Source organism: Chiloscyllium plagiosum, chromosome 28 (assembly GCF_004010195.1).
Source record: "Chiloscyllium plagiosum isolate BGI_BamShark_2017 chromosome 28, ASM401019v2, whole genome shotgun sequence".
Taxonomy (NCBI): Eukaryota; Metazoa; Chordata; class Chondrichthyes; order Orectolobiformes; family Hemiscylliidae; genus Chiloscyllium; species Chiloscyllium plagiosum.
In genome coordinates, this window is record NC_057737.1 from 39,988,466 (window position 1) to 40,007,693 (window position 19,228).

Below are 19,228 nucleotides of genomic sequence, written 5' to 3' on the forward strand. Positions count from 1 at the left end.
ATGACTATGAGGTAATTATGACTGCATGAAAACCTGACACTTGCATTCATCTCGATAATTTTTAATTGCAGCGTTTTATGACATAGCATTTGTTCTCCTTCATTTCCCATAAAGTTTCTTGCATTTTACTTGAGAATCACCCTCTTGTAATCAGTCATACAGCATGGAAATAGACCCTTCGATCCAACCAGTCCATGCTGACCATAATTCCAAACTAAACTAGTCCGACCTTCCTACGCTTGGCCCGAATCCCTCCAAACATTTCTTATTCATGTACTTATCTAAATGTCTCCTAAACATTGTAACTGTACTTGCATACACAAGTTCCTCTGGATATTCATTCCACACACGAACCATATTCTCTGACAAAAAAAACAATTTGCCCCTTGTGCCTTTTTTTAAAAAGAAATGTTCTCCTCTCTTTTTAAAAATATGTCCCCTAGTCTTGAAATCCCCCACCCAAGGGAAACGTCATCTGCTATTCACCTTATTTATGGTCCTCCTGATTTTATAAACCTCTATAAGGTCACCCCACAACTTCCTATGGTCCAGTGAAAAAGGTCCCAGCCTATCCCGCCTCTCCTTTTTAACTCAGATCTTCCATTCCTGGCAACATCCTGGTAAATCTCTTCTGAACCCTCTACAGCTTAATAATATCCTCCACCCTCTCTTTCAGCCAGACATTCTTCCAATCCCACTGTGTTTAAATCTCTCATCATCACAGCTTTCCATTTGACCCTGGTAGTCCCACTCTCATCGCTTGGCTCAGCTCATTTCTCCTGCAGCATTAGTTACGAAGGTGGATTGCTTGTTTGGTTTTTCTGCAGCACACATGTTACCAGTTTAATCAGTGAGCACAGGAACTTGTCAAATCTTTTTAACCTGAAATTAACTGAGTTCTTCATAAGAAGCAATGACACACTTACTCATTAAGCTTAATACAAATGGTGTGACCGTAAGAAGATGCAGTATTGTATTTCCCGGTGAGTGGAATGTCCTTGAGCGACAACAAGACCTTACAAAGTTTCTGTAAGAATAGAGTTACAGGTTCACTCTTCACACAAATTAAATACTCAACACATTGTGCAATGGGTAATTGGCACAACATTTATTTATTTACGAAAGCTGTGCCAGCTTATATTGAATACCGTTCTTGAGACCTCTGCCAAGTGGTTGTTTGGGGTTGTTAATGGGAGCTCCAAGATGGCAGCGGAATAGGACTCTTGACCAGAGCTTGTCCACTCCATTTCTTTACTATTTTTTCCCGCTCTGTGCGTTTATTTCTTTTTTATCCCCTGCATCTTTCCGTCCTCGGGCTGCATTGACTGTGTCTGGTGTGAAAGCCAGCACAGACTCAGACTCCCGGCCTCAGTGTGAAACTCTGCATGCTTTGGATTGGAAGCACTGTTATTCTGAATTCTTCTTTCTTTATATTGCTAGAAGTCTACTTTATTTTTAAAAAATTTTTTCCCCTAAGAATTTGTACTTCGGAATCTTTAAATACGTACCTTGGTCCCTAGGATGGTGCTGTAAGTAGCGACTTGTAAACTTTCCACTGTACCTATATGAGTACATGTGACAATAAATTTAATTCTAATCCTAATTGTTTTCTTACGATAGGGACAGATTGAATGTGGAGGACCTGACCTAGGATGTAGAGTCAGCTCACTTACATAGTGTCGCATCATAATACATTGCTAATGCATCAGATGTAAAGTCAAGATGTCCAAAGTGGATGGCATGATGTCCTAGTGGTTACCAGTGCTACCTCTCAGTGCTAGGGACTCAGGTACAACTCCAGCCTTGGGCGGGTGTGCAGACTCCACACGGACATTCTCCCCGTGTCTGTGGGTTTCCTCCAGGTGCTCTGGTTTCCTGCCATAGTCCAAAGATGTGCAGGTGAGGTGGATTGATCATGCTTAATTACCCATAGTGTCAAGAGATATGCAGGCTAGATGGGTTAGTCATGGTAAATGCAAGGTTATAGGGTTAGGTTAGGGGACGGTGGGTCTGGTTGGGATTAGATTAGATTAGATTAGATTACTTACAGTGTGGAAACAGGCCCTTTGGCCCAACAAGTCCACACCGACCCGCCGAAGCGTAACCCACCCAGACCCATTCTCCTACATTTACCCCTTCAACCTAACACTACGGGCAATTCATCATGGCCAATCCACCTAACCTGCACATTTTTGGACTGTGGGAGGAAACCGGAACACCCGGAGGAAACCCACGCAGACACGGGGAGAATGTGCAAACTCCACACAGAGAGTCGCCTGAGGTGGGAATTGAACCCGGGTCTCTGACGCTGTGAGGCAGCATTGCTAACCACTGTGCCACCGTGCTGCCCACTGTGCCACCGTGCTTCTGAGGGTCGGTGTAGACTCGATGGGCCAAAGTGCCTGCTTCCACATTGTAGGGATTCTATGAGTATCCAAACAGGGGTGGTTTATCACCCTTTACAATTGCACTGCTATTGAGGGGAGGACTTGGTGATGCAGCAGAATGGCTCCATTTATAGCTCCCAGAGTGAGAGAAAGAGGTTGGTCCATTCTGAAGCCATAGCAGAGCTGATTGGATCAAGGTGTCTGAAAAAGGCAGTGTTGGTTTGATTCTGTCCCGAGGGAGAGTTGGCCTCTGGTGTGCTGATGAGATAAATGTGCACATCTTTACAGTTATGCCTCGGAATGCAGTTGAACAGTACCTTGCTGTGAGATTTGTAGGGGGAGCATTCTGACAATCATTTATACGTCTTTCACTTGTAGGACCATGTCCATGTTTTAGCAGGACACTTTGTCTTGTCACATGGACCATTTAAACATGGCACAGAATAAATGATTAAACAGCTACTGCTTGTTGGTCAAGGTAGCCCTGTCTTGGTCACCAAGGTGACGTATCATCATGACAGCAAGTGCTGGTTGTACCGTGTGGCAGTACACACAGGCTGAAAGCTGCACAAGGTAGAAAGCACTCTGGAAGTTCTGACCAAGAGTGAGCTAATCTTTCACTGACCTGTCCATCTGCCACTCTCTGTTTTATCCCCTGATCTCCAGGTTTGAACATTTTTCTGCCAATCCTGTTGGTTTGGTTCCTGGCAGTCTGATTCAGGCAGCTTCTGTGTAGGGAATGAACTTTGTTCCCACAGTGTTCGTGGATTGAGCATGGGATGTAATGGGGGAGAAGGTGAAGTTACTGTGACTTTGGTCATGACAGTGAGCTTCCTATGGGCCTTATGGGTGTCATCATTCCTGGCATTTATGCTGTTAAATCTGAATTTAGCAGAACAGTGGGAGATTTTTGACCTTAAAAATTCTGAAAGGCGCAACCATTCCTTTGGGTAGAGAAATAACTTTCAGGACTGAAAGAATCACATCAGAAGGAGTTTTTAAATCCTTCTCTCTCACAGGGACATGCACTGGCATTTTGCAGCCCAATTCTAAATCAGCTTGATGCCACACTGTTCAATGGCACTCCATGGTATGGTGTGTTGACACAGGTGTGGCCGTGTAAAGGTATATTCAGTGATGGAGCAGAGAGTTTTAGATGGGGCTTCAGCACCTTAACCTGGTGGTATCTTGGAGGTTACAGTGATGTAAGCTCACTGCCCTACACTGGCACCAGGTTTACCAAAGCCTGAAATTTAACAGTCCCATCTTTGTATTCAAGCTTCTCATTGGCCTTGTTCTTTCCAGATTCCGTGCCCTCTTCCAACCTCCAAGATCTCTCTTCCCAATTTTTTTTGCCCAAGACCGTAAGAAATGACAGAGACTTGTGAACATAGCCCTGTCCATCACGAAAACTAGCCTCCTTCCATTGACTCCATCAACATTTCCCGCTGCCTCGGGAAAGCAGCCAACCTGATCCAAGATCCCTCCCATCCCAATAATACTCCTTCTCACCCTCCTCTTCAGAAAATACAAAAGTTTGAAAACACGTAGCAACAGATTTAAGAACAGCTTTGACCCCGTCTAATAAGTCCTATACTAGAGTTAATCTTTCTCTGCACCTTCTCTGTTGCTGTAAACTACATTCCTTACTCTGTTCTATTACCCTGATGTACTTTTGTAAGGTATGATTTGGCTGGTTAACACGGCAAAACAATATTTTCTCACCATATCTTGATACATGTGATAATAATAAATCAAATTAATCTGAATTTGTGTGTAGCCTTGAATTCCAGCATTAGCAGTTATGCCTTCAGGTGCCTAGGCCCTAGGAATCACTTTCTAATCCCCTCTGCCTTTCTTTGTCTCTTCTCCTTTAAGGCATTTCTTCAGCCTTTAGCTTTGGGTCATCTGTCCTAATGTCTCGTTGTCTGCTTGGCACCAGTTATCTGTCTGATAATGACGGACCATGGGATGTTTTATTTTGTTAGAGGTGCTATATAAATTCATGTTGTCATTGGGTGTATGTCTTGCACTGACAGGTTTAATTGCAGACTCTCAACAAATTGTGTTTTGTTGTTGCGGCGTTCATATGAAACTCATTAATTGGTTAAAAGAGCACCGTTACCTGTGAAGAAGCCAGTTCTGTCTGGGACTGTTCACTGACCATATAATGTGATTGAATCAGGTCAAAAGGTCACATATATGTTACAGTGTGCATGTGATCCACAGGTATTGCAGCAGGAACATTTCTCTTTCATAACAAGAAGGTGACTCATATCAAGATTATTAGAGCCCAAGGCTGTGGCTGTTTCTAAATGGATTATTTAAAAATCATTATTCCTGAGATGTGCATTCTCTCCGGGAAACCTCATTTTGGTTTCAAGATAACCCACACAGAGCTCTGGTTGTTTCATGGAGCTGGGCATGTCTGTGTTCAGCATTGGTATAGGCTCGTGTGTGGGTCCCAGTTTAAAGTTTAATGCCTTTGAAACAGCTGGTATGGTGATTGGATAGATAAAAGTTGGTGTTAGACTTTGAGCTACAATGGAATTAAAACAATCAGCACGAAGCAAAAAAGCAGAAAAGCTACAGGTCCCGGAAATCTGAAAACCGGATAGAGCTGGACTGGAAGCACTCGACAGCATTGAACACAATAACAGGCCATAGCTGACAAGGGCACAGATTCTGCCAAAATGGTGCCCTGATCTACTTCATGCTTATAAAAATAAAATGATATTGTAACCCACTGTAACCCACTGGTGGAGGACTGTGCTGAAACATTCTCTACTCTCTGCTTAACCGCAGCCCTACCCTGCCAGTGATCTAAGCCAATAAGTCGTTAAGCCACACAGACCCCAATGGGAAGGGTAGAAGTCAGTCTTTGTTCCCATTTGATCCTCACTGTTTGGTAATGTGTATATGAAGGTCGAGGGAGAACAGGATTGACTTCCATTAGGATTCCTGTCAACAATTTCTCTCGACACTCATGAATGAGCTTCAGACATTGGAAAAGTTGTCAGAAGACCTGGGGTGAATCCTGTGGGCCTCCCTCCCTACCAGCCCTGGTTATCCTGATCTGATGGGCCACAGTGCTTAAAAGTGACAACTCACCGCTACCTTCCCGAGAGCAGGTTGGGATGGCAACAAAAACGGGCCTCGGTATTAATGCTCATAACCTGGTAACGAATAGGGTTCATTTAACCAGTGGCCAATATCTCAGCAACGGATCATTGCCTTGAGGAAAGAGCAGGAGGGTCAAAACCACCAAGAAAAGTTGATAATTGTGTTGTATTGGGATATTTGACTTTAATTAATTTGGCAACCAAAGTCATTTGTGGCATCCAAATATTTTCAACATCTGAGACTGACACATTCAGACCGTCATATTGACTGCATTTAGTTTGTGAATGATTTGATTTGCACCCGCCCTAATTCATTATGATCCCCATAAAGAATGGAGTGAAAATGTGTGACAGAAAACAGATGTTACAGTATAATGATACGTAGGAAAGCCCTCAAGTTTCAGTATTCTTTACTGTTGTTATCTCTTTCCCAAGGTAAACATGGCACATATTGGGAGTCTGGAAGAAGGTGCCAGGAGTAATAACTGTCATGACCATCTACAGAGCTTCCGAGACAAGAAGGACATTATCACCAGCCTGGTGTCTGCCTTGGATTCAATGGTCAGTGCAATCTGCTCCAGTAGGACAGTCTTGCCCGCTAAGTATAACTTCTCCCCTCTGATATCATTCCTTGTGAATCTTTCAGCAAGAGTGTCTCCACTACCCTTTTTAACATACGTATCAGATCCATACTGATCTGACGGAGATTTGTGATATATTGCTATTGTTTGGAAACATGGGAGTGAAACCCTCTGTAAAAGAATCAGGGCAGAAGAAAAGCAGTACTGAGTGTCTTAAAGTCAGTAGGAGAAAAGCCGTGGGAGAGATGTTAAGGAATCCATGTAAAGAACTAAGTGAGCTGTGTTAGCAGCTTGGTTTAAGGGTATCAAGAAGAGACATGAGCTTAAGAAGGTAGCATCAAGTGAGGGCTGAAAGCGCCCAAAAATAAATCAATTACAGTTTTGTCAACTGAACAAGGAACTTACAAGGCATTACAGGGTGACCCTTCTGAGGTTTGTGTCAGTTAAATTGTTACTGAATGTTTATTTCTGTTGTTTGTAGTAAGGTTGTTTTAAATAGCTCTTGTATACTCAATGTGTTGATATGTTTCGCTTTTATGAAAAGGTATTTTACATTCTTTTGTTGAAAGTATATTTGTACCTTTGTGAATCTGTTCAGTGACTAATAGACACCATGGTGAACAAAGAGCAAAAATAAAACTTTTCATCTATCAGTGAAGGTTTCACTCTGGGGTCAAACATGTCCAAGATTATCATCAGCGAGGATCATTTCTTGCTTCAGTTTGTTCCTGGGATGTGGCCTTTGCTAGCTAGGCCCATGTTTATTGCCTTGTCCTGATTCTCCTGGATAAGGCTGTGTGGAGCTGCTGCTTTTTGGCGTGTTGCTGTATTTGTGGTATAGGTACACCCTCAGTGCTGTTAGGAAGGAACTTTCAGGGTTCTCTCTTGGCAACAGTGAAGAAATTACAAATTAGTTCCAAATCAGGTTGGAGAACTTTGAAGTTGATGGTGTTCCCATGCATTTCCTTCTGGGTCCTGGAAGTGCTGGGTTTTGAAGGCGCCCTCAAAGCAACTTTGGTAAGGTACTGTGTGTCTTGTAGATGATACACACCGCTTCTACTGTGCGTCAGTCAAGGAGGGAATGAATGTTGAAGGTAGTGGGTATGATGCCAGTCATGTGGACAGCTTTGTACTTGATTGTGTTGAGCTTCTTGAGTGTTGTTGGAGCTGCACCAGTCCAGGCAAGTGGGGAATATTCCATCATGCTCCTGACTTGTGTCTCCTAGACAGGTATACAGGAGACCAGATGTGAGTTTCTTGCTGCATGGTTTCGAGCCTCTGATTTGCTTTTGTAATCACAGGACTTGAATGTTGAATTCAGTTCAGTTTCTGATCAATGGGAACCCCCAGCATGTTGACAAGGAAGGATTCAGTCATGATAATGGCATGGAATAGTTAGATTCAATGTTGTTCGAGATGGTGATTGTCTATTACAGATATAGCACAAATGTTGCTTGCCTGGATATTGCCCAGGTTTTGATGCATTTAGATATGGTTTGTTTTAGTATCTGAGGTGTTAGGAATGGTGTTGAACGTTGTGCAATCATCAGCAAACACCCACACTTCTGACCTTATGACAGAGGATTGATGATTGCTAAAGCAGCTGAAGATAGTGCCATCTCGAACACTACAATGAGGAAATCCCAGAGTTAGCCGACATTGGGATGATTGATGTCCAACAATAACTATTAATGTCCTTGTGCTAGATATGATTTTGGCCATCAAAAAAGTTCCTCCTCACCTCACCCCAACTACCAATTCCCATTGACTTCAGTTTTGCTGGGAATCCTTCATGCCATATTCTGTCAAATGCTGCCTTCATTTCAAGAGCAGTCCTTCTGGAACTTCACCTGTGGAATTCAGCTCTTTTGTCCATGTTTAGACCAAACTGTGATCAGGTCTGGAGCTGAGTGGCTCTGGCAGAACCCAAACTATCACAAGTGTGAATATTTGACATAGGTTCAACATAACGTCTCTGATTTTCAGTTCTCTCCCAGAAATGAACCTTTATTGCTTGTGTTGCTTTTTAAAATGGCTTTATTAACTTGTATTGCTATCTGTGCTGATTGTGGATTTTTTGTTGGTGCATCCAATTTGGACACTCATTATCAAAGCAGCATGCGACCTCTTTTCTTCCAGCTGCTGTTTTTCTCATAAATGTCTTCAACATTTATGTGTAAAATTATGTTTCTGTACTTTGAACAATGTTTCTACTCAGAGGCCTCAACATCTTTTGAAAGATGTAGGATTTATTCCTGCACAACACAGATGGAGAGATTTGTCCAAATCACTTCCCAGAAAGCACCGGGAGGGGGGGATTACATATCCCAGCATGCTGTGGCAAACCCCACAGCAAGTAATAGTTCCCGAAAAGATGGAACAACGCCCGAGCCTCAGGGAGAGCGGAAAATACTTTGAGTGATCTTTTCCCTCTGGGCGTTTGCTGTCAGTCTGAAATGTAGTTCAAAAGCCCAAGCTGTGTGAAAATCCGACACTCTCAATGAGACTTCTGGGGCAGACAGTTTCTGCAACTAGCCAACTGAGGATTGTGCACAAACTCTTGAAGATTAGATTATCTAGTGTGGAAACAGGCCCTTTGGCCCAACAAGTCCACACCGACCCGCCGAAGCGCAACCCACCCAGACTCATTTACCCGACATTTACCCTGCCCCTAACACTACAGGCAATTTAGCATGGCCAATTCACCTAACCTGCACGTTTTTGGAATGTGGGAGGAAACCGGAGCACCCGGAGGAAACCCACGCAGACACGGGGAGAATGTGAAAACTCCACACAGTCAGTCGCCTGAGGCAGGAATTGAACCCGGGTCTCTGGCGCTGTGAGGCAGCAGTACTAACCACTGTGCCACCGTGCCGAAGATGGTGGAAGATCGATCAGAGGTTTGGAAAACTAAGTGAAGGTAAGGGTGCTTCAAATGGACAGGGCAGGAAATTCCCTTCTCCTGCACCCACCCAGAGGGGGAACCATTCATGGAGTCATACAGCACAGCAACAGTCTCTTCAGCCCAATTCATCCATGCTGACCAGGCTTCCTAAACTGAACTAGTCCCGTTTGCCTGTGTTTGGTCCATATCCCTCTAAACCTTTTTTACTCATGCATCTGTCCAAGTGTCTTTTAAATATTCTAACTGTACCTGCATCTACCACTTCCTCTGGCAGCTCATTCCATATGTGCACCACCCTCTGCAGGAAATAGTTGCCCCTGTGGTCCCTTTAAAGTCTTTCCCTTCTCACCTTAAACCTAAGCCCTTTAGTTTTGGACTCCCCTATCCTCGGAAAAAGAATAAATGATTTTATCTGATTTTTCAGTGAGAAAAACAGTAAAATATAGTGAAAAGATTTTCCACTGTCATTATGATGGCACTATTTTGAATAGTTTTAAGAATAAAGAAACAAAAGAAAGGTATAGCTTAAAAAGATCTTTGCTATTCACCCTAACCTTTCCCCTCATGAATTATATGAACCTCTCTAAGGTCGCCCTTCAGTCTCTGCTCCAGTGGAAAAAAAAGTCCCAGTCTATCTAGCCTCTCTCTGTAGCTCAAACCATCCTGTCCCAACAACATCCTTGTACACTTTTTCTGCACCCTTTCTAGTTTAACAGCATCCATCCTGTAGCAGAGCAACTGGATAAGGGTCATACAGCATGGAAATTCGGTCCAACCAATCCACGCCAACCATGTTCCCAAACTAAACTAGTCCCACTTGCCTGCTAAGGGTCCATGTCCCTCCAAACATTTCCTGTCATGTACTTATCCAAATGTCTTTTAAACATTGTGACTGTATCTGCATCCCCCACATCCACTGACAGTTCACTCCACACAGACCTTTCTCCATGTAAAAAAAGAAAAAAGCCCCATTTTAAATCTTGCACCCCTCATCTTATAAAAATATGCCCCTTAGTTTTGAACTCCCCCACCTTGTGGAAAAGATCCTTGTCATTCACCTTATCTATGTCCTTCATAATTGTATAAACCTCAATAAGGTCACCTACCAACTTCCTCCGCACCTGTGGAAAAAGTCCCAGTCTTTCTGGGCTATTTTTATATCATAAACCTGTATGCAGTATTCCGAATGTCACCTCACCAATGTCTTGGAGAGCTGGAACATAACATGCCAACTGCCTATACTCAATGTTCTGACCCAAAACAGTAATATTTACAACTAAATATACTGATCATATTAGAGGTTCATTTTGACCAGACAATTTGGACCAATATTTGTCATTTGTCACTTTTACCAGGATTTTTCTCTGGACAGGAAGGCCAGCAGAAATTTAAGATGGAGAATGTTTTCCAGTGGGAGCCTCCACACCTACCTGCCCCACCACACCATCCCCACCAACCCCAATGATTGAACTGGCTCCTGCCGACAGGGGGGACCTGAGGGCTGATGGGAAACTCCCACTGCCTGCATCTAATTGGCCTTAAGTGACCCTTAACGAGCTATCTGCACAACATTCATCTTGCGACCCTGACCCCCAACAATCTCCCTGACCATCCCATCTTCACAAAATCTGCCCAGCGACTGGGAAAGGGCCACAATTTAGCATGGTGGTCCACTTAGAATATAATTAGCAATTACCTGCCCCCAGAACTCTGCCTCAGCTGGGACTAAAAACCAAGGCCTCTCAATTTTTCTTTTCTTTGGAATTCAAACAAACATTAATGAGGGAAATTTAGGAACTTTTTTATTTAAGCAACAAATCTTTAGGGAAAGAAATCTGCCATCCTCACCCAGTCTGGCCTATGTGTGACTCCAGACCCACAGCAATTGACTCTTAATTCATAATTGAGGATAGGCAGTAAATGCTGGCCTAGCCAGTGACACCCACGTCCTGTGAATGAATAAAAACTATAAGCTTTGAAGTGATTAATTTACTGACAGTGAGGTGAAGAGGGCTTGTTCTGTCAAGTGGTAGAAGATCCCTTGGCTTTTACAGACAGCTATCTACAGTTCATTGCGAAATGGCTCATTGATTTGCTGATTTACTGTCCAAGCAATTCTGATGAAATTTACTCCAGAGACTCTCTGAAAATAGCATCTGCGTTGCAGACACAGACACCAACATAGTTGTAAAAGACAGAAGGAGGCCATCCATCCTTTTATTCAATCAATGCCTTCTCCTTTCTATCGGAGAAAACTCTCCAGACTCTCCACTCAGCATCCAAGTTCTTAATGTTTTGACTTAAGGCTACTTATTAAGCGCCCCTGGTGTCGGAGGTAATATATTAGCATGAATAGACGATTGGCTAACTAATTGTGGGTGGCATGGTGGCTCAGTGGTTCGCACAGCTGCCTCACAGCACCAGGGTCCCAGGTTCGATTCCCACCTTGGGTGACTGTCTATGTCGAGTTTGCACGTTCCCCCCGTGTCTGCGTGGGTTTCCTCCGGGTGCTCCCGTTTCCTCCCACAGTCCAAAGATGTGCAGGTCAGGTGAATTGGCCAAGCTAAATTGCCCATAATGTTAGGTGCATTAGTCAGAGGGAAATGGGTCAGGGTGGGTTACTCTTCGGAGGGTTGGTGTGGACTGGCTGGGCCGAAGGGCCTGTTTCCACACTGTAGGATATCTAATCTAATAGAAGACCAGAGCAGGGATAAAGGAGACATTTTCAGGATGGCAACCTGTAACTCATGTTGTGCCATAGATCTGTTCCAGATGCTGCCAGACCTGTTGAGTTTCTTCAGAATTCTCTCTGCGTGTTTGTGATAAAAATAGGGAGATTTTACTAAAACCAGTTGGACTGCAGCTGCAATACTGTGAACAGTTTGGGTTTTCTTGTCTGAGGCGGCATTGGTGGCAATCCAGAGAAGGTTCTATCAGTTCTTTCTGGGTCTGAAGGGATTGTCTTATGAGGAGAGGTTGAGTAGATGAGGCTTTTACTCGTTGGAGCTTAAATGAGTGAAGACTTTATTGAAAGATTCTTGGGAGGTTTTACAGGGCAGATGCTGAGAGTTTGTTTCCCCTTATGGGAGAGTCGAGGAGCAGAGAGCATAATATGGGGTTGCCCATTTCAGACAGAGATGAGCATTTCTATCCTAAGGGGAGACTGTCTGTGAGATGGTGTTGAGGCTGGGTCATTAAATATATTCAAGGTTGTAATAGACATTTTTAGTCAGTAAGGGACTTCAGGTTTTTGACGATTAAGGTAGGAAAGAGTTGAGGATTATGCGCTGAAACATGATCTTGTTGAATCTGATTAACCAAGTAGCCCAATTCTGCACAAACATCTTATGGTCTTCCAGGTTTTTTGTAATGTTCTAGTCACTCCTGGCATTTGAGTGTCCTTTTGTTGCAAAGTCCATCTGAGTCATAAAGTCATACAGCAGAGAAACAGATCCTTCAGCCCAACTCATCCATGTTGACCAGATATCCTAACCTAATCTAGTCCCATTTTCCAGCACTTGGCCCATATCCCTCCAAATGCTTCCTATTCGTGTACCTATCCAGATGCCTTTTAAGTGTTGTAATTGTACCAGCCTCCTCCACTTCCTCTGGCAGCTCATTCGATTCACAGAACACCCTCTGCATGAGAAAGTTATCCCTTAGGTCCCTTTTAAATCTCTCCCTTTCAACTATTTTAACAGTCCAAAGATGTGCAGGTCAGGTAAATTGGCCATGCTAAATTGCTCAGTGTTAGGTGTGTTGGTCAGAGGGAAATCGGTCTGGGTGGGTTACTCTTCAGAGGGTTGGTGTGGACTTGGGCCAAATGGCCTGTTTGCACACTGTAGGGAATCTATCAATCTATCTACCATAAAAGGGTTCCAGCAACTCTCCATTCCTGGCAACATCCTAATGCATCTCTTCTGAATCCCCTCCAGCTTAATAATATCCTTCCTATAACAGGGAGACCAGAACTGGACACAGTGCCCAGGAAACAGCCTCCCCCACATCCTGTACAACCTCAACATAACATTAACATTAGAGGAGCCTAAGGTGGTGATGTTCCCATGCATCTGCTCCCTTGTCCTTCTGAGTGGTAACAGTGATGGGTTTGATAGATTGCTGTCAGAGGAACTTGGGGTGAGTTGCTGCAGTGCATCTTGTCAGTGGTTGAGTAAGGGAATATTGACGGTGGTGAATGGGGTGTTCATAACCGAGTTTTCTCCATGTGGTTTTAGAGCTACACCCATCCAGGCAAATGGAGAGGATTCCATCACACTCCTGATGTGTGTGCTTTAGATGCTGGAGAGGGGGTGAATTACTCAGCGCAGAATCCCTAGCTTCTTGTAGTCACTGTGTTTATATGACTGATCCAGTTGAGTTTTCTTACTCATTAGTAACCTCCAGGATGGTGATGATGAGGTTTCAGAGATAAAAATGCCAAATGTCAAGGGAGATTGTTGAGATTCTGTCTTGCTGGAGATGGTCATTGCCTGGTATTTCTGTAGTGCACATGTTTCTTGTCATTTATCAGCCCAAGCCTGGATACTGTCCAGCTCTTGCTGCATATTGGCACAGATGACTACTTATAAGCTGTGCTGCAGCTGGTGAGCTGTAACTACAGCTTGTGATTTTAATAGGTCAAAATTGATAGCAGGCATACGAAAAATGACTTCGAGTCATAAAGATGTATTGCATGGAAATAGACCCTTCAGTCCAACCCGTCCATGCCAACCTGACGTCCCACCTGCCAGCACCCGGCCCATATTCCTCCAAACCCTTCCTATTCATATATCCATCCAAATGCCTCTTAAATGTTGCAATTGTACCAGGCTCCACTACTTCCTCTGGCAGCTCATTCCATACACGTACCACCCTCTGCGTGAAAATGTTGCTCCTTAGATCTCTTTTATGTCTTTCCCCTCTGACCCTAAACCTATGCCCTCTAGTTCTGGACTCCCCGACTCCAGGGAAAAGACTTTGTCTATTTATTGTGTCCATGCCCCTCATGATTTTGTAAACCTCTATAAGGTCACCCCTCAAACTCCGATGCTCCAGGGAAAACAGCCCCAGCCTGTTCAACCTCTCCCTATAGCTCGAATCCTCCAACCCTGGCAACATCCTTGCAAATCTTTTACGAACCCTTCAAGTTTCACAACATCTTTCTGAAAAGACTAAGTAGCACAAAGGCAAGATACTGTTCATTCTGAAAACTGAAATAAGACAGAAATGCTGGAAATAATTGACACTGGTGAGACAAAAGCAGAGTTAATTTTTTTCAGGTTGATCAGAATTCAGCAGAGGTAGCAATGGTTTATAGAAGTTACCGTTCTCCTTTTTTGATTTTGATTATACCCGCACTGTCATTGTAATTTGTAGTATCATCTGTGACATGTCAATAGTAATCTAAACAATCTGATCCTCATTAGGTGTTCATTAATTCTGCGGGCCAGTTAATTTAAAACAATAAAACACATTATAAGTTATAATGCAGACACTACAACAGTCCAACTGATTTCTGTATGTATAGTTTGTAGATGCAAAGCAGACTGTCGGGCAGAGTTGTAACATTGTACACATCCAGCACATGGAATCTTTAAAGATAAATTCTCTTAAAGCAATATTTCCCTCCACATTACAGCAGTCTGCCTCTCCCAACTGGTATTAACATTGAAGCTTTCCAGTGGTTTACTGATGATATTGTTTAAAATAGGAGTTGAACTAATTTGTCAAGATCATTTGCTAATAGTGTAAACCATTGAAAGTAATGAGTGAGAAGCTTCCTTATTCTTTGACTTTTGAGAGATACAGCGCTATAATTTAAAACAAGCAACTGGAAGTTTCTGATGAGTGGAGAAGCTGACAGTTCTTCAGCCTGTATAATATCTGACTCTCAACCAGCACATAAAACTGATTTTTAAAAAATGGAAAAAACTGCAGATACTATAAATCAGAAACAAAAATGGAAGTTGCTGGAAAGGTTCAGCAGGTCTGGCAGCATCTGTGAAGAGAAGTGAGAGTTAACAGTGACTGTTCCTCAGATCTGAATTTTGTGACTCCTCCTCAGGATTTGTTTTTGTACCTAAAGCTGATGATCTGACCATTAACTTTGTTGACATTTGTAAATTGGTTGCTGCCTTCCCCAGATTGCAACAGTGAGTATGTCTCCAAAATGCTGGCATGCAGTGAGGGTGCCCCTTCCTCTGAGCCAACAGACCCAGGTTCAAGCCCCGCCTGCTCCAGAGCTGTGCATCACAATAAGTCAATTAAAAATATCCATTTTAATTGAATAGAATGCAGTTTGGGACAAACTGAGATAAAAGATGGTATCGAAATGCGAGTCTTTGTGTTTTAACTATAAACATGTATTCATAGCTTAATATTGCTATCACCAAATCCGTTGAGATACTGAGAACCATGCAACCTGGAGTCGAATCATAATAGCATTTAATATGGTAATATTGCCACTTGCATTCCCTGTGCTGTTTTGAATTGTCAACAAAAATCCAAAGCAAATTTCTACAAACACTCATTAACAAAGTAAGATGTAAATTCAGAAAAGGGGTGACAAATCCCACTGAAAAGGTAGAACATCCATGGTCTGCGGAAACCGTGTGAAGCTCTGAGTTATTAATCAATGAGACAATTAAGTGACACACAAAAGGTCAACAGCAATATGACCAAGGAAAGACTGAAGGAGTTAAACACCTGTGAAGTACTATTCCCCTCTCCCCCCGCCCCCTTATTATCCTAGTCCCAAGCCTGCAAGTCAGCACCGCCCTCCTGTCCACCACCTTTTCCATTTATCTGCACCACCCTCCTCTCTGACCTATCACCTTCCCCCTCACCTTCATCTACCTATGGAATTCTCAGCTACCTTCCCCCTTCCCCCACCCCCGCTCCCATTCATCTCACACCTTCTATGGCCCACAAGCCTCATTACTGATGACGGGTTTATGCACGAAACGTCGATTCTCCTGCTCCTTGGATGCAGCCTGATCTACTGTGCTTTCCCAGCACCACACTCTCGACTTTTTTTTTCTGCCAACGTTTTGAATTCCCTTTGCATTATGCAAGTCATTTATAATGGAGCATTCCCAAATAATCCTATTTTTGTTTAATTCATTCATGGAATGAGATCATTGCTGGCTAGGCCACCATCTATTGGCCAACCTTAATTCCACAGGGGGCAGTTGAGAGTCAGCCACACTGCTGTGGGTCTGGAGTCACATGTAGGCCTGACCAGGTAAAGATGGCAGTTTCCTGCCCTAAAGGACATACATGAGTCAGATGGGGTTTTCTGATGATCGACAATGGATTCATCATTAGACTGTTGATTACAGATTTTTATTGAATTCAGATTTCCACCATCTGCAGGATTTGAGCCTGGGTCCCCAGAACATTCTGGATTAATAGTCTAACAATAGTACCACTAGGCTATCACCTCCCCTTACCCTATATTGATCCGTAGAAAACATTTTCTCATGACAAGCCAAAACTTGTACGTTCCTGAAGCTCAGAGCCGAAGAGTGTGGTGCTGGAAAAGCACAGCCGGTCAGGAAGCATCCGAGGAGCAGGAGAATTGACATTTTGAGCATGGAGAGCTCCAATCAATATTGCCTGTCTCAAGGTTGTGCTAAATAAAAACCGAAAGAACTATGGATGCTGTAAATCAGAAACAGAAATTGTTAGAAAAGCTCAACAGGTCTGGCAGTATCAGTGAAGAGAAATCAGAGTTAACATTTCAGGTCTGGTGACCATGCCTCAGAACTGGGTTGAATTTTGTTATCCTGTAAAATGCTGTGATTCTTCATGAAGTCTGGTATCTATGACAATGATAGGAAGCCCCTTCCTTTGTCTTGCCTTTAGAGAACAGGTTAAGGACTATTACAGATCCAGATGTTCCCACAGAGGATGCCAGGACCTTTTTGGTAATCAGAGAGGTTCCAATCCAGATGCTCCCCTTAGCTACTTATAAATCTACCCAAAACAAAAACAGAAATTGCTGGAGAAATTCAGCATGTCTGGCAGCATTTGTGGAGAGAAAATAGAGTCAACGTTTTGAGACCAGTGACCCTTCTTCAGAACTGATTGCGTCAAGGAAAAAATGGTATTTATTTTGATGACAGGGGTTTGGGGGTGGTGGGGGTTGCGTGGGTCAGTAGGAGCTGAAGCCCAGATAGAGGGAAAACAAGTTAAGTCAGGCAAAGGGATTGTTGATAGTATTCCAGAGAAGATGATAAGATAGATAGGGGATGATGGGGAGTATGAGTGAGTGAGAATGAGTTGGCTGTGCTAAAATGTAACATGTCATGATAGGACCTGGGGTATGGAGGCTGGGCAAAAGACATGGGTGTTCTAGCTCTAACATTATTGAATTTGATATTGAGTCATAGAACCCCTGCAGTGCAGGAGGAGGCGATTCGATCATCAAGTCTGCACTCGCCGCCTGAAGGGCAATGCACCCTATCCCTGTAACCCCGCCCATTTTATTCTTACCACGGCTAACCCAACTAGCCTACACATCCTTGGACACTATGGGCAATTAACCATGGCCAATCCAACCTGTACATCTTTGTGGGAGGAAACCGGAGCACCAGGCAGAAACCCACACAAACACTGGGAGAGTGTGCAAACTCCACACAGACAGCTACCCAAGTCTGGACTCGAACCCATGTCTCTGGTGCTGTGAGGCAGCAGTGCCAACCACTGAGCCACCATGGCTAACCACATGCAGTCCTGAAAGCTGCGGGGTCCCCAGGCAGAAAATCAGATGCTGTTCCTCCAATTTGTGCTGAGCTTCACTGGAGCACCACAGCACACTCAAGCCAGAAATGTTGGCCAGGGAGCATGCTGGTGTGCTGAAGTGACAGGCAACTGGAAACTTAAGGTTATTTTTACAAACAGAGTGTAGGTGTTCTGCAAAATGGTCATCCAGTCTGCTTTTGTATTCCCAATGGAAAGGAGATCACATTGTGAATACAGTTGACGATCCATCTCTGTATTGACAGATTTCAGTGTGAGATCACTGAGGTTTCTTCTGGTTATTAAATTTCTTGAGCATTGCACAGCAGAATTTCCTTTCCCAGTCTATGGATTTTGACTTTCTGCTTGTTTCTAGCCTTCTCTAAACACTAACCTCTTTGTGATCTCTTGCATTCTGCAGTGCACAGCGCTCTCAAAGTTAAACACTGAAGTGGCCTGCATTGCTGTTCATGAGGAAACCATGTTTGTTCTGGGAACAGAGAAAGGAAAATTGTTTTTAAATGCCAGGAGGGAACTACAAAAAGAATTTGTCAAATATTGCAGTAAGTTTACACCACTTGGATACTGCACTCTAGGACAACTTGATCTGCTCTGCAAGCTTCTAATATTGACTTTAAAGCCTGAATGTTGTGCTTTCTTCTGTACTGATATTTCCACCACTCTAATGTCCCTTTGCAATGTTTGAGCATCTAACACTGGTTGAGCCTTTAGAGTATGATGATGGAGTGCGAGAGTGTCAGAGGGGCCACTTTTGGGTAAAATGTTACCCCAAAGCCCTACTGCCTCAGAGGTGGAGATACAGAGTTGCAATGCACCTTTCGGAGAAAGACGAGGCAGTGCTGATGGTGCCTGAGACAACATTTCATCCAACAAGCAATATTAGCAACTATAGGTCATTTCATTTCTGTTTCTGGGGCCTTGCTGTGTACAAAGTAATTGCCAATTGCAAAATTTAAGAGGCATTTGGATGGGTATGTGAATAGGAAGGGTTTGGAGGGATATGGGCCGGGTGCTGGCAGGTGGGACCAGATTGGGTTGGGATATCTGGTCAGCATGGACGGGTTGGACCGAAGGGTCTGTTTCCATGCTGTACATCTCTATGACTCTATGTCAAAAGTGACCATTGCAGTACAGCAACCATTGTTTTAATCGGCACCTTATTAACCAGCAAAACGTATACTTCAAATATCGCGATCTTCAGCAATGTCCTGAGTATTTATCCTGTAAATAAAATATAACAATAACCCTTGCACTAGATTCCTTTAACTTACTTTGTTGTTTTTACATTGATTTTTGGAAGTGTTTGACTTAGATTTTTGAGGGATGTTGAACCATTGCTTGGTCGGGGTTTGCTGCTGTTATACATACCCCTTGATCATCCAGAATATTTAATGAACCGGTACACTCCTGATTCCCATGGGTGCTGGTTAATAGAAAGCTTGCTGTACTTACACTGGTTGTGTTAGATTT

At 43.4% G+C, this 19,228-nt stretch overlaps 1 protein-coding gene across 7 annotated transcripts in view; it reads left to right on the forward strand.

Annotated features, from left to right (window-relative positions):
• gtf2ird1 (GTF2I repeat domain containing 1) overlaps nt 1–19,228 on the forward strand; it is a 210,664-nt gene that overhangs the window by 46,120 nt on the left and 145,316 nt on the right. For 6 of the 7 annotated variants that reach the window (XM_043718738.1, XM_043718735.1, XM_043718734.1 and 3 more), the window contains 2 exons: nt 5,945–6,070; nt 18,159–18,300. In XM_043718738.1, coding sequence (XP_043574673.1) covers nt 5,951–6,070; nt 18,159–18,300 — 262 coding nt within the window. In that variant the 5' untranslated portion in view covers nt 5,945–5,950. Of the gene's footprint in view, nt 1–4,195; nt 4,202–5,513; nt 5,519–5,944; nt 6,071–18,158; nt 18,301–19,228 lie in introns of those variants that run through there. The other variant, XM_043718736.1, reaches the window with a different exon arrangement.